The sequence below is a fragment of the Garra rufa genome, chromosome 25 (genome assembly GCF_049309525.1).
Source record: "Garra rufa chromosome 25, GarRuf1.0, whole genome shotgun sequence".
Classification (NCBI taxonomy): Eukaryota; Metazoa; Chordata; class Actinopteri; order Cypriniformes; family Cyprinidae; genus Garra; species Garra rufa.
The window spans coordinates 3893492-3908957 of record NC_133385.1 but is presented as its reverse complement, the minus strand read 5'-3'; the positions used below and the strand labels follow the sequence as shown (position 1 = coordinate 3908957).

The 15466-nt window shown below is 34.1% G+C and overlaps 1 protein-coding gene across 1 annotated transcript in view; it reads left to right on the top strand.

Moving 5' to 3' along the window:
- The window catches only part of znf609a (zinc finger protein 609a), a 156366-nt gene that overhangs the window by 125518 nt on the left and 15382 nt on the right, over positions 1-15466 (top strand). The window contains exon 3 of the mRNA XM_073831836.1: positions 4851-5076. Coding sequence (XP_073687937.1) covers positions 4851-5076 — 226 coding nt within the window. The remainder of the gene's footprint in view (positions 1-4850; positions 5077-15466) is intronic.

Genomic DNA, 15466 nt, shown 5'->3' with positions numbered 1-15466 from the left:
ACTATTCTGAAAATATTTCCACTTTATTCTCAATTTTCACTTTATTCCCAAAATATTTTGACTTTATTCCCAAAATATTTAGATTTTATTCTCATAATTTTGACTTTATTCCCCAAATATTTTGACTTTATTCTAGTAATTTTCACTTTATTCCCCAAATATTTCCACTTTATTCTCATAATTTTGACTATTTTCAAAATATTTCCACTTTATTCTCATAATTTTCACTTTATTCCCAAAATATTTTGATTGTATTCTCATAATTTTGACTTTATTCTCAAAATATTTCCACTTTATTCTCATAATTTTGACTTTCAGCTTTTTTTCTCGTAATTTTGACTTTATTCTCAAAACATTTCAACTTTATTCTCATAATTTTGACTTCATTTTCAAAAATATTTTGACATTATTTCAATATTGCTACGACTATTCTCTTTTGGGACCTTCATTTTTAATAATGTAGAGGCAAATAAAGACAGCTGTTTCTTTAAAAATGTGACTTTCTCTATACTTGTGTGCATTTGTCTGGCACTTTTATCCGTAGCAACTTGCATTGCCTTCATTTTATCAGTTCACGCGTTCCCTGGGAATCAAATGTATGACCTTGGGATTGCAAACGCCAGCTGCTTTATCAATTACAGGCCTCTTCTGCTGATTGCCTTTGGTGAACGAGCAGTGAGTCACAATAAGAACAAATGTTTACACCGCTTTAATCGTCTCTCATTAACAACCAGCCACATCTTGCCTTTCCGTTTTCTCTTTTGCTTTGTACACATTTTATAAGTTGTGTTGCAACATATGTTCTTCTTCTAGTCTGATTCTGCTGCAGGATTGATCTAAATAACAGTTGTTTGGTCAGTATATCAGCCGAACACATTTATCTCCAACAAACCCAAGAGCACAGAGAAAGGCACTAATTATTTTGCAGTGGTTTAAGTTCATTTTAAATGAAATTGCCACATTTATCTCTGCTTTTACTTCTTTGTCACCCACTGAAAAGCTTTCATTCAATTGAATAAAAGCCCATAATTAGATTATTTTCGTAATTTTGACTTTCAACTTTATTCTCTTTTTTTTTTTTACTTTATTCCCAAAATATTTTCACTTTATTTTCAGAATTATGACTTTATTCCCAAAATATTTCCTCTTTATTCTCGTAATTTTAACTTTATTCTCAAAATATTTTGACTTTATTCCCAAAATATTTCCACTTAATTCTCTTAATTTTTACTTTATTCCCAAAATATTTCCACTTAATTTTCTTAATTTTTACTTTATTCCCAAAATATTTCCACTTTATTTTCAGAATTATGACTTTATTCCCAAAATACTTCCACTTTATTCTCGTAATTTTAACTTTATTCTCAAAATATTTTGACTTTATTCCCAAAATATTTCCACTTTATTCTAGTAGTTGAATTTATTCCCCAATTTTTTCCACTTTATTCTCGGAAATTTTACTTTATTCCCAAAATATTTCCACTTTATTTTCAGAATTATGACTTTATTCCCAAAATATTTCCACTTTATTCTCGTAATTATGACTTTATTCCCAAAATATTTCCACTTTATTCTCGTAATTATGACTTTATTCCCAAAATATTTCCACTTTATTCTCGTAATTATGACTTTATTCCCAAAATATTTTGACTTTATTCTCTGAAATTTTACTTTATGCCCAAAATATTTTCACTTTATTTTCATAATTATGACTTTATTCCCAAAATATTTTGACTTTATTCCCCAAATATTTCCACTTTATTCTCTTAATTTTGATTTTATTCCCAAAATCTTTCCACTTTATTCTCGTAGTTGACTTTATTTCCCCAATTTTTCCACTTTATTCTCATAATTCTGACTTTATTCCCAAAATATTTCCACTATATTTTCAGAATTATGACTTTATTCCCAAAATACTTCCACTTTATTCTCGTAATTATGACTTTATTCCTAAAATATTTTGACTTTATTCACGGAATTCTAACTTTCAACTTTAATATTGTATTTCTTTTACTTTATTCCCAAAATATTTTGACTTTATTCTAGGAAATTTTACTTTATTCCCAAAATATTTCCATTTTATTCTTGTTATTATAATTTTCAACTTTATTCTCGGAATTTTGACTTCATTCTCAAAATATTTTGACTTTATTCTCATAATTATGACTTTATTCTCAATTTCAACTTTATTCTCATAATTTTGACATTTTCATATTGCTTTGACTATTCTCTTTTGGGACCTTCATTTTTAAGAATGTAGAGGCAAATAAAGATACATGTTCTTCTTCTAGTCTGATTCTGCTGCAGGATTGATCTAAATAACAGTTGTTTGGTCAGTATATCAGCCGAACACATTTATCTCCAACAAACCCAAGAGCACAGAGAAAGGCACTAATTACTTTGCAGTAGTTTAAGTTCATGTTAAATGAAATTGCCACATTTATCTCTGCTTTTACTTCTTTGTCACCCACCGAAAAGCTATAATTCAATTGAACAAAAGGCCATAATTAGATTATGAAGCGGGCTCATGCGTGGAGTGCTGGATTTGTTGATGGGATGGTCGCGGTGGGGACGGGTCGCGAGGAACAGCTGCGGCGGTTTATTATGAACCTTAAGCATTAAGGCATCGTTGGCCATGAGTAATAATCACAGGGAGCGCTAATGGCTCTTGGCATTAAGGTTAAATAATCCCAGGCTCTGTACTGTTCACACACTTCACCCTCGCCAGTCTGATAATTGCTATAATTGAACGTGGAGGTTTAACGTCGAGCCTCGTGTCGGCTTGTGCTTTCATAGCTGTTTGTTTACAGCCACTGTTTATTTTCGCTACCTTGTTTGAAATGAATGCATTAGTTTTTCTTTCATAGGCTGGTTTTACTTTATAAATAACTTGAATCAAATGTAGGTCATGCAGATCAGTAGTCCTTTATTATTGCTATTGTTATTGCTATTGTTATTGTTATTATTTTTGTTGTTGTCAATAGTAACAAATTATATGAACAATCACTTTATTGTTATTGTTACTATTTTTTTAATTTGTAACAATTTACCAATAACTAGAGAATTTTATATTATATAATAATAATAATAATAATAATAATAATAATAATGTTATTTATATAGTAAATTATATATACATAATCTCTAATATTAATATATATATTTCAAGTAAATAATATTTATTCTAGGTTATTATTATTATTATATTACACATTTTATTTATAACAGTGTACCAATAACTGGAGAATTTTATATTAAATAATAACAATACCTAATAATAATAATAATAAAAATTGTTATTTATATAGTAAATTATATATAAATATAATATAAATATATTTATTTTAGTAAAATATTTATTCTTGTCAGTTTTATTTTTGTCTATATACTTAATTCATTTTTGATTTAGTTATTAAAAATTGCAATTTATGCCAGTTAAAATATTTAAAGTAAATTAAGATAAAAATAAAGACATACTATTGTCGTTTTTTGTCGAAAATGAAAATGAGAAATAAGAAAACGCTTTAAAAAAAAAAAATATATATATATATATATATATATATATATAAAATTTATAATATATAAAATATATTTATTCTAGGTGGTTGTTGTTGTTGTTATTATTATTATTATTATTATTATTGTTGTTGTTGTTGTTGTTGTTATACATTTTTATAATAATTTACCAATAACTGGATAATTGTATATTAAATAATAATAATAATAATAATAATTATATAGAAAAATTATATATATATATACATAATATTAATATATTTATTTCAAGTAAAAATATATTTATTGTAGGTTATTATTATTATATTTTTTTATTTATAACATTTGACCAATAACTGGATAATTTTATATTATAAAATAATAATAATAATAATGTTTATATAGTAAATTATATACTTAATATATAATATTAATATATTTATTGTAGGTTATTGTTATTTAATAATATTAATATTATAAATACTTTGTATTTACATTACTGTTATTATCAATATTGTGTATATATATATATATATATTTTTTTTACATTAATTTAACAATGACCAAAGAATTTTATATTACTACTAATAATAATAATATTTATTTTATCCATGTTATTATTATTATATTTAGTATTTATAACAGTTGACCGATAACTGGATAATTTTATATTATAAATGAATAAAAATTAATATTTTTGTGCTTTTAATAATTTGTGTGTGGGTTAGTTATATATATTTACGTAATATGTGACCCTGGACCACAAAACCAGTCTTAAGTCGCTGGGGTATATTTGTAGCAATAGCCAAAAATACATTGCATGGGTCAAAATTTTTGATTTTTCTTTTATGCCAAAAATCATTAAGAAATTAAGTAAAGTTCATGTTCCATGAGGATTTTTTGTAAAATTCCTACTGTAAACATATCAAAATGTAATTTTTGATTTGTAATATGCATTGTTAAGAACCTAATTTGGACAACTTTAAAGGTGATTTTCTCAGTATTTTTGATTTTTTTGCATCCTCAGATTTCTGATTTCAAATAGATGTATCTCGGCCAAATATTGTGCTATCCTAACAAACCATACATCAATGGAAAGCTTATTTATTGAGCTGTCATATGATGTATAAATCTCAGTTTTGTCAAATTTAACCTTATGACTGGTTTTGTGGTCCAGGGTCACATATTATTTATCCATTTATAACAAATGATGACTAAAGTGGTTCAAATGCAGTAGTGTTTTAAATGGTACAGGTGTGATTCCTCTTGCCCTTTTAACAAAGTGTGTTTTGAAATGGTCTTCTTCTGACGTTATGTACTCTCTCTAACCAAATCCTTTCTGAATTGTCCTTCAGATGGAGTCTCCGGTGTCCACTCCGGCACCTCCACCGCTCCACCTCCTCGCTCCGGTCGGAAACAGCGACATCTCTTCGTCGTGTGAGCAGATCATGGTCCGCACGCGCTCCGTAGCCGTCAACACCTCCGACGTGGCTCTGGCCACCGAACCCGAATGTCTGGGACCCTGTGAACCTGGCACCAGCGTCAACCTGGAGGGCATCGTCTGGCAGGAGACTGAGGACGGTAAGAGCCACATGGACGTCTGTTAAACATTCAATCGCTCTTCTATTCAGTTCAAGGGAAGACTAGAGCTGCTCTAATTGGGATTTTTCTGCTATTTGTGATTTACAGTTCTTCAGGTGTTTTAATGTTTGTTGGTAGGGATGCACAGTTTTGATTATAGACATCTGCAAGGAGCCATTTAAGTGTTTCTCTACTGTTAATGACTTTTTTTGAAGGCACATTTTAAGCGTCCGAAACTCAGAACAGATGCAAAGATGTGAAACTGAGATGCTGAAAACACTGGATCATGAGCGGCTCATGTTTTATTATTGTTGTTGGCAATAGTAACAAATTATATTAACAATCACTAAAGAATTGTGTATATTTACACTATTATTATTATTAATATTATAAAATATAATATATTTTTTGAATATTTATATTTAATTGCATAAATTATTATATATGTGATGCTATTAATGTTTGTTAGAAGTAAAAATGTAAAATTTATTCTACATTATTAATATTAGTAGTAATCTAATATTTAGATTTTTAAAAATTAATTTATCAGTTTTTTTACATTTAATTACATTATTACATTAAAATAAAATAATCGTTGATCAAAATTAGATGTAAAAAAATAATTTTAGATAGTTGCAAAAAACTATAAAATTACTAAAATTTTAACATTTTTACTATGAGGTATTAATTAGATGTAAAAAAAAAATAATTTAATTTTAGATAGTTGCAAAAAACAACAATAGAATTACTAAAAATTTAAAATAAATAGAAAATAGATTTTTAGTATCACTGAGGTACTATTGTATTTAATTAATTCGTTTTTGTAATTTCTGTTTCATTGTAGTTTTAAAGTTGTATTAAGTTACTTAGTTTTTTTCTATATACTTTTAATTCTTTTTATTTTAGTTTTAGCTTTATTTTAAGCTTAAATTGAATGAAAATGAGAAATAAAGTTTTTGATTTTATGCCATTAAATGTAAAAAAAAAAAAAAAAAACATTTTATTTCAGCTAGTTGCCAAAAAACACTAACGATAAAATTACTAAAACTAAATTTTAACTAAAATTAAAATGAAATGAAAGAACATTTTTATTAAACGCAGTTTTTATTCATAGTTTTAATTATTATTATTCATATATTTTCAGTTTCATTATCATTTTAAAGTTTTAGTAATTTTTTTGTTTTTGTCAGTTTTATTTTTGTCTATATACTTATAATTCATTTTTGATTTAGTTATTAAAAATTGTAATTTACGCCAGTTAAAATATATAAAGTAAATTAAGATAAAATAAAGACATACTATTGTCGTTTTTTGTCGAAAATGAAAATGAGAAATAAGAAAACGTTTTTAAAATTAAAAAAATATATATAAAATTTATAATATATAAAATATGTAAAATAAAAATTAAATCTAATTTAAAATATGAATAAAAAAAAGTCTATAATACTTAAATAATTGCACTAAGCCACATTGTGATTTTAATTTCTGATTGATTACTCAGTTTTATTTATTCTTCCACAACAATTAATTCATTATTTAATAAATTAAATCACATTCTTTCAAGCCCCGCCCCTTAAACAATTACAATTAGCTAGTTTTCTGATTGGCTGACAGTCAGGTTCTTTAGTTTCTCAGGACTGTGAGCTGTCAAGGATGTTTAATGCATGGTTTCCCCTCAAAAAAGTTGCTCGCAGGATGTTGCGCATGTATAAATAATCAAGTCTATGCTTGTTTCCCATCTAGTGAAGTGCACACTAGGGAGAACACACTTCTATTTGCTTGTTTAGCTTCCTGGACACTAATTCCAGCTTGGTTTCGAGCCAAAGCAGGTGATTGACAGAAACTCTGCTGTCTGCCTCATTACGCAATGCTGTTTCTCCCATAAAACGGATGCTTTTTATCCAGGACTGTTTAGATCTGACTTTGGACTGACTCGCTGTAGCCATTTGTGTGTGTTTGCTGTAAACAAACAAAATCCAGACGTTGCAGCTTGTCAGTTTGTCCACCTGATAAAGCTCAACCTCTCTGGGTTTTTCTTCCTCAGTCCTCTGACGTTTTCCATGTGCTTTCCCTCAGCCAATATTTTGCTAATATTTATTCTGAAGCAAGATAGACATGTATAGTGATGAAAGCCAAAATATTAAATGTCCTGGATGAATAATTTTGTAGAGGGAGGTCAAATGGCCATTTTCACCTTAGATTCAGAGTCAAGATACAGGGGGTTAAAAATGACTTTGAAAAGATGGCAGCATCATTATCTTATTTTTACACAGAGATTGGTAGTTATATTAGTAAAATCTGTTGACTTTAGCAATCTTTGTTGCATTATGTGCCAATGATGACCATTCAAAAATGGGGAAGCGGCACTTTTTAATTTTTTTCTCCAAAGTTTGCATGCCTGTAACTCAAGAAGTATTAAAGATATTTGAATGCCCTTTTAGATATTGGGTCTTAACAAACTTTCCTTTCGGTATCTTTATTTTTAATGCCCTATGAGATTCGGTTCCAGAGATATTGGAACTTCGATATGGCTCCAGGAGTACATTTTCAGTGGTCAAAAACCAAATGTGGGTCAGTTTAAAAAACTACAATACTTTTATTTTAAAGAGGAATGTCTGAAGGACAAATAATGTTAAAACTGGAGATGTATCTTGTTTCTTTCTGTCAAAACAACTGCATTGAACATACCAGTCTGAGTGCCATAAATGTTCTTTTTCCAAAGTTTGCGTGCCTATAACTCAAGAAGTATTAAAGATATGGCAATATGATTTTAGATTCTAGTTGTTCATAAACTTTTCTTTTGGAGTATTAATTTTCAAGGTCCTACATCATTCAGTCCCTGAGATATGAGGATCTCAATGAGGCTTAATGTCCAGATTGTTGAAAGTTACGCATTTTCAGTGGTCGAAATCCAAATGTTGGTCACTTTGTATCCAGCTGGGTCATTCCATGTTAACTCACCAAGAGGTCCCCGGCTCAAATTTTTTAATTTGGATATTTATTCTAAAGAAAGATAGACATGTATAGTGATGAAAGCCAAAATAATACATGTCATGGATGAGTAATTCACTATTTTGTAGAGAGAGGTCAAAATGGCAATTTTCACCTTAGATTCAGAGTCAAGTTTCAGGGGAATAAAAATGACTTTGGAAAGATGGCAGCATCATTATCTCATTTTTACACAGAGATTGGTAGTTATATTAGTAAAATCTGTTGACTTTAGCAATCTTTGTTGCATTATGTGCCAATGGTGACCATTCAAAAATGGGGAAGCAGCACTTTTCAAGTTTTTTCTCCAAAGTTTGCTTACCTGTATCTCAAGCAGTATTAAAGATATTTAAATGCCCTTTTAGATATTAGATCTTAACAAACTTTCCTTTTGGAATTTATTTTTAATGCCCTATGAGGTTTGGTACCAGAGATATTGGAACTTCAGGTTGGCTCCAGGAGTAAATTGTTAAAATGTACACATTTCCAGTGGTCAAAAGCCAAATGTGGTCAGTTTGAAAAAATACAATACTACTATTATTTTAACGAGCAATGTCTGAAGGACAAATATTGTTAAAACTGGAGATCTTTCTGTCAAGACAGCTGCATTGAACATACCAGTCTGAGTGCCATAAATGGTCTTTTTTCCAAAGTTTGCGTGCCTATAACTCAAGAAGTAGTAAAGATATTGCAATATGATTTTAGATTCTAGTTGTTGATAAACTTTTCTTCGGGAATATTAATTTTCAAGGTCCTACATCTTTCAGTTCCTGAGATATGAGGATCTCAATGAGGCTTAATGTCCGAATTGTTGAATGTTATGCATTTTCAGTGGTCGAAATCCAAATGTTGGTCACTTTGTACAGTATACAGCTGATACTTATTTTATTTACAGAACAATGTGTGAAGAAAAAATAATGTTGAAATTAGAATTGTATCATGTTTCCATCTATCGAAACAATTGCATAACATACCTGAAATTTTGTTAGTGCCGTTTCCCCATTTTTGAATGGTCACCATTGGCACGTAATGCAACAAAGATTGCTAAAGTCAACCGATTTTACTAATATAGCTACTAATCTCTGTGTAAAAATAACATTATGATCCTGCCATCTTTCCAAAGTCATTTTTATTCCCCTGTAACTTGACTCTGAATCTAAGGTGAAAATTGCCATTTTGACCTCTCTCTACAAAATAGTGAATTACTCAGTAAATATTCATCCATGACATTTAATATTTTGACTTTCATCACTATACATGACTGTCTATCCTGAGAATAAATATTAGCAAAATCAAGAAGTTTTTGAAACTTGGTTGATTTGACAGGGAATGACCCAGCTACCATTTTTGTAACACGAGCAAGTCTTTCTCTGCTTTTTGGCTGATGCGTGTTATTTGAACACCGGGTCGTGTTTCCTCCTGAAACGCTGCGACGGACGATTTCAGGCAAGGTCAAAAGGCGCACACAGCTCGTACTTTCACCTTCGCCCACTCGTTCCATTAGCTCCATTAGCGTGCAGAAAAATCGTGCTAGTTCACACCACATCAAATGCTTCCTGTCTTCCCCGGTCTCTTCGTATCTCCATCCGTCTCGCTGGTGATTCAGTGCTGAGGTCTCTTATGGCACAGCGGCCTCCGTTTGACAAATGCAGAAAATAAGCCAGAGGAAAGTCTGAAAGTGCCTCTAGAGAGGGTCACGAGAATGAGCAATAACAGCCAGACCAGCATGCCTTGCAGTCGGAGGCTGCCGAGACATTTCTGTTTGGATGCCCGGAGGCTTTCTGAGCTCTTCGGAGAGTTGTGTAATGGATGGACTTCTGGGTTATTAAATAAAACTAGTGCTGTGTTTATGAAGTTCATACAAGGCTAAACGGACCTTGTACAGTTGCTTAACTGGTAGATTTTACATACACCTTTCAGAATCTGCTGAATGTTAATTATTTATAGCAAAATAAGAGGGATGCGTGGTGTTTTTTTTTTTTATTTAGTACTGACCTGAATAAGATATTTCACTTAAAGATGTCTACATAAAGTCCACAAGAGTGGACTGTGTTGTTACTTGAATGATCCACAGCTTTTTTTGTTCAGTTGTTCTTGAGTCTTTTGTTTGTCCTGAACAGTTAAACTCTCCGCTGCTCTTCGGCAAAATCCCACAAATTCTTTGGTTTTCCAGCATTTTTGTGTATTTGAAACCTTTTTTTGAAATTGAGATATATACATTATCTGAAAGCTGATTAAATAAGCTTTGTTTCCATTCATGAATGGTTTGTTTGGATAGGACAATAATTGCCTGAGATGCAACTATTTGAAAATCTGGATTCCAAAAAAACAACAACAAAAAAAAAAGTGTAAATATTGAGAAAATTGCCTTTAAAGTTGTCCAAATAAAGTTCTTAGCAATGCATGTTACTAATCAAAATTAACCTACCACAGTCTTGTGTAGTGATTTTAATTATTTATTTATTTATTTATTAAGGGAGGATGAAATACTTTCTTTAAAAAGATAAAACAACTCAATTTGGATCATAAATTATTCAATTACTTTTCCTGTTGTTCAATGTTTTTGTAGTAGCATCGAGATATTTTAGTCCGGTATCACATTAAAGTCAAAACTATAGTCTAGTATTATTGTAATGCCTTTTGTGGTGAATGTTTCACAATTAAAACTGACAGGTCATGCAGTTGTAGGTGTTGGAAATCAAAATCACCCCAGCTAACAGAAATTTACTTCCACAGCTGGCTAGTTTTTCTGCATCACTGGTGCGTGAATTATTCTGCATATTTTTGCGATTCTCATCCAAAGCGTTGCGTTTTGTTTAACTAAAGTCATGTTCATTTGCACCTAGAGGCTAAACAACCTCTTTGCGTTGTAATTTGACTACCAAATGCTGACCTTTGGGGCGGCAGTATTTAAAAGGAACCGTTCAGATCAAAGATCGGCTTCCTCCTGGGATGGAAGTGCCCCTGACCTGGTTCCTCCATCAGCCTGTGACGGCTCATCAAAACCAGAGCGACTATCGGGAGATTCGGTGAGACTGGGCGAGGAAGCAAGAAGCTCAGAGAAAGCAACATGCGTTTCTGTGCCAGGAGTCTCGTCTCTTGTCGACCCCACCTGCTGACACTCTCAAATGTCAGCCTCAAATCTTCCAGTGCTTTATGGCTCCTGGAGTTCCTTGCCAGAAAAGCATCCCTGCGGTGAGCTGGCACGACACTGGCTTGGCTTTGGCAAAACTACCGGAGCGTTTGCCAAGCCAGAGTTGTTTCGATTCCTCAGTCCGGGTGGCAAACCTCTACATTTGCGTACTAGGTCCTTTCTGTCCTTTGTGCCAATATCTCCAAACAAGTTTGCTCTTTTTATTGGGAGTGGGCCTGTGCTCGACGTCTTCAAAGCATGTCCTGGAGTTCAAACAATGCTAGACCACAAACCCTTTGTCTTTTCCAGAACTGCAAAGGAAAATGGTGAAGGAGATAAGACAAACTTTGTTCTGGAGAACCGCCAGACCTTTCCAAACAATTAGAGGTTGTTTACTTTGCTGCGAGGAGGTACTTGGAGCTGTCTAAAAGCTGTTTCTCTCAGTCATAAACGATGGAGTTGTCCAAATCCCAAGCAGAAGTCTAGTGTCGTGGCCATTGTCCCCTTTTCCGAAGAAATGTAATGAAGACAGACACTTGACATGTGGATGTCGGCTGAGGCAAGCCGGTCTGGAAAGCGCACAAAGAGCCCTGTTGGGCTGTCATGTTTGCCCTGGAGAGTGTGGTATTCATTCCCTTTCTTAGTCTCCCTTGTCTCTTTCTTTTCTCCGTCAGTCAGACGGACCTCGCCGAGCCAAGCGCGTACAGAATGCCAGATCTCGCCTGTCTTTTTCCCTCTCAGCTTGTGGCCAAGCCTCAACTCGGCCTCGCTCTGCTTTTGGTTTTGTTCCGTTCGGCTCTTCCTTTTCCCCTCAGATCTTCCATCAAAGTCTTTCTCCTTTTCGTCTAACAGCTCTTACATTTCGCTGCAGGGATCCGGCTAGCTTTCTCGGTTCCTGTCAGCGCTCGGCAGGCTGTCAATATCAGACAACAATGACCAGATGCAGCTCGTTCTCGCTGGCATTTCTACTCTGGCTTTTGCCAGCTGAAAATCTGAAACCAACAAAGACATGCTAGCTAAAAACAACCTCAGAGCTCTCTTATGTAATAAAAAAATCATAGATATCGCCTTGGACAAAGTCATTGTTTATTTTTTAGGTTTAAATGGCACTTTCTCTCAGGATACCATCCTTCTAGTTTACTCAAGGGTTTATAATTGCTACCTGGCAACCCTACGTCTATAGGGAAGAAGTGCTGAGGATGGATGTCTGGGGGGAAGGGAATGTTCTCACCCCTCTGCTGAGCACAAGTTACTCAGCTGTGCTAAATCACTAGTGTGGATATTACAAAAGAAGGGCCCCTTCACGTCCCCCCTCCCTTCCCCTCTCCCAGTCGACCCGCTCACCTCGGTCATGTGACGCAGATAATCAGTCGAGGCAGCCACCCGAGCAAGCATGTCAAAGGATCACAACCTCATAAAAAAAAAATCAGGTCTTTGACAGCCAATGCCTGTTCTCAGTTCTTTTTAAGATGACTGTTTTTTTCCTGCACTAGTCTCGTGCAAAAACAGATGTCAAATAGAAAAGCAGGAGCTTATTTTCCATTCAGGATTGTATATCTCTTTACCCTGATCTTCAAATTCAAAAAGTTTTTACCTCCTGACTCTTAATGCATGGTTTGTCCTTCTGGAGCATCAGTGAGCATTTGAACCTTCTCTAATTGTTGCATATGAGTCCCTCAGTTGTCCTCAGTGTAAAAAGATGGATCTCAAAATCCATTGTCATTGTTGGAAAGAGTTCGATTGCACAACAATGCTGAAAAAACACAGATTTTGTGGGACCTGAAGGATTCCTCTGAAGAACAGCAGGCAGTTTAACTGTTCAGGACAAATAAGGGACTCATGAACAACGATTACTTTACAAAAACACAGCTGTGGATCATTCAGGTAACAACACAGTATTAAGAATTCTCTTGTGGACTGTATGTAAACATCTTTTATGTGAAACATCTTATTCAGGTCAGTACTAAATAAAAAAATAACATGCATTTTGTATGACCCCTCTTATTTTGCTAAAATTACCATTTAGCAGATTCTGCAAGGTGTATGTAATCTTTTGACTTCAACTTCAAAAACAGGGCTACTCCCAAATTAATCAGACACAATAACTTCTGAAACACCGGACTCTCCGCGAGCTTCAGCTCTCGTGAGTGACTTGTTAGCCTGCCTTTGTTTCACCCGGTCACACCGATGCTCTTTTCCACCCTCTTTCTCTCCATTTGACCTTCAGCCGGTGAAAAGAGGGGCTACAGGGAATGACGAGTTAAAAGAGAATGGGAAATGGGTCAATGCCTCCCTGCACCCAGTGGGACACAGGGGCAGATTATGGGGTCCATGCTTGCCCATTAATGAAACTCTTTGCAGGAGAAATTAGACTGGTGACCCAGGCGGTGAGGGCCCCTATGCCTCCCCCCTTTTCTTTTTTGGGCTTGTCAGTTCTTTGTTGCCAATAGGATACTCTTTGATGGGGGAAGGTTGAACCAAGGGGCCTAAAGCAATAGCGATGACCCCTTTATTGCTGGGTGGAAACGGGATATAAGATGACAAGGGCACTGCTCTTTGGAGTCACTGCCAAGGTTCTCTTATAGACTAACCCAAATATTTAGTACTTCAAATTCACCATGTTTGCTTTTTCTCCATTCATTTGATCTTTGGATTCTTTAGGTAGTATAAAGGGTCTTAATTCTGGAAATCAACATCCAGTCTTAACGCTATCAGTTCCCCCTTGTCAGTTTCATGTAGTGTAGCTTGTGGTCATATGTATAAGTGTTATCTGCCCTTCAAAGAAAGGCGAAAACAAACAAACGAGCCCTCAGTCGACTATCGTCAATCATTCAGGGCGTTTTAGTGTCTATTTCTTAACTCGCTGAGACAGCGAGCTCTTCTCTCAGCCCCGAAAATGAGCCTGCAGTCTTAGTTTGGACTTGTCTGGCACACCAATTTGCTTCTCTTGGCAGCTAAGCAGCACAGAGGTATGCAAAACAGCCAATGAGAAGTGGGAAAAACAGCCAAGGCGAGCACAATGAAGCAAGTGCTTTCAGCTTGTTCGCCGTTACGTTTTGGTGATCTTGTAGTGATTCATTCTCTCGAAATTTCACCGGGTTAAGAGGCATACAGTGAAAGTTTGGGCAAGCTCTTGCAAATCAACAAACAATGACATGGCGCTTTAACGTGTTGATGGCTGTCGCGTCCGATTTAGCTCGAGCGAGCGCTTCGCTAAGCAAACCAAGCGGCATTAAGATGTATTCTAGTTTGTCAATCCGTGCAGATAACCATTTGCAGAATTGCAGATTGCATAAGATTTAACTGGCATAGAGAAGGAGGGAAATGTGTAATGTTGAAAGAATTCACCAGATAAGTGGAACCAACTGCCTGAGGCTCCCTTCCCCAGAGAGAGGGAGAGAGTTACAGCTTGGTTAATGATTGGGCGGCTTTCGAGAGTGAATAAACGGCTGCTTCATGAGCAGATGGAAACAAGGTTGGGTTTTATGTCTCATTGTTTGTAGCCGGTTCCAGCAGCCCTCCAACCCCCAGTTCTCAGCGCCTCGCTCGCCTTAATCTTCACAATTAGGAGCGCTGTCTTAATCTGTCTGCAACCAAACCTGTGAGAACGCTAAGATGATTTACAGGTTATCTGTGACTAATTACAGATGAATGAAGAATGGGGTGTGGGGAGGTTTTTACTATGCTGTGTTCATAGAGCTGTGAAGTGAGGGATTGTTGGATTGCATTTCATATTTCTTGTTTGTTTTACGGCATTGTGTCATTTCACTGGTGTAGCATGTTGCCACTAGAAACATTCCTGGCACATCTTTGACATCTTAGTGTTGGTTGTAAAAATAAAACCTAAAAGCACCATTCTACAGAACTGCTGTCCCACAACCAAAAGACACATTTAAAAAGCATTTTAAAGTATTCAAATCTTATATGTTTACTAAGATTCTTCTATATTTGAAATGTTACATATGTATAATAGTAATTTATTGGATACTTTCAATTGGGAGGTGGCTGTCCCTCACCCTCACCCCTAAATTCTTAACTTATGAAAATATTGAAATAATTTTGTATCTTTTTTATTATTATTATTATTTTAATATTTTCTTTATCATTATGATTTTAACTAAACCCATACAATTTATGATCAGGACATATTCCTGTGTGTCTCTCTCTCATAGCTATAAGGTAGTACGTGTAGAGTAGATAGGCCCCATCATTTTGAGGTAAATGTGTTAAAAAGTCTGAAAAATCTGTGTGAAGTTGTCTTGAAGTATC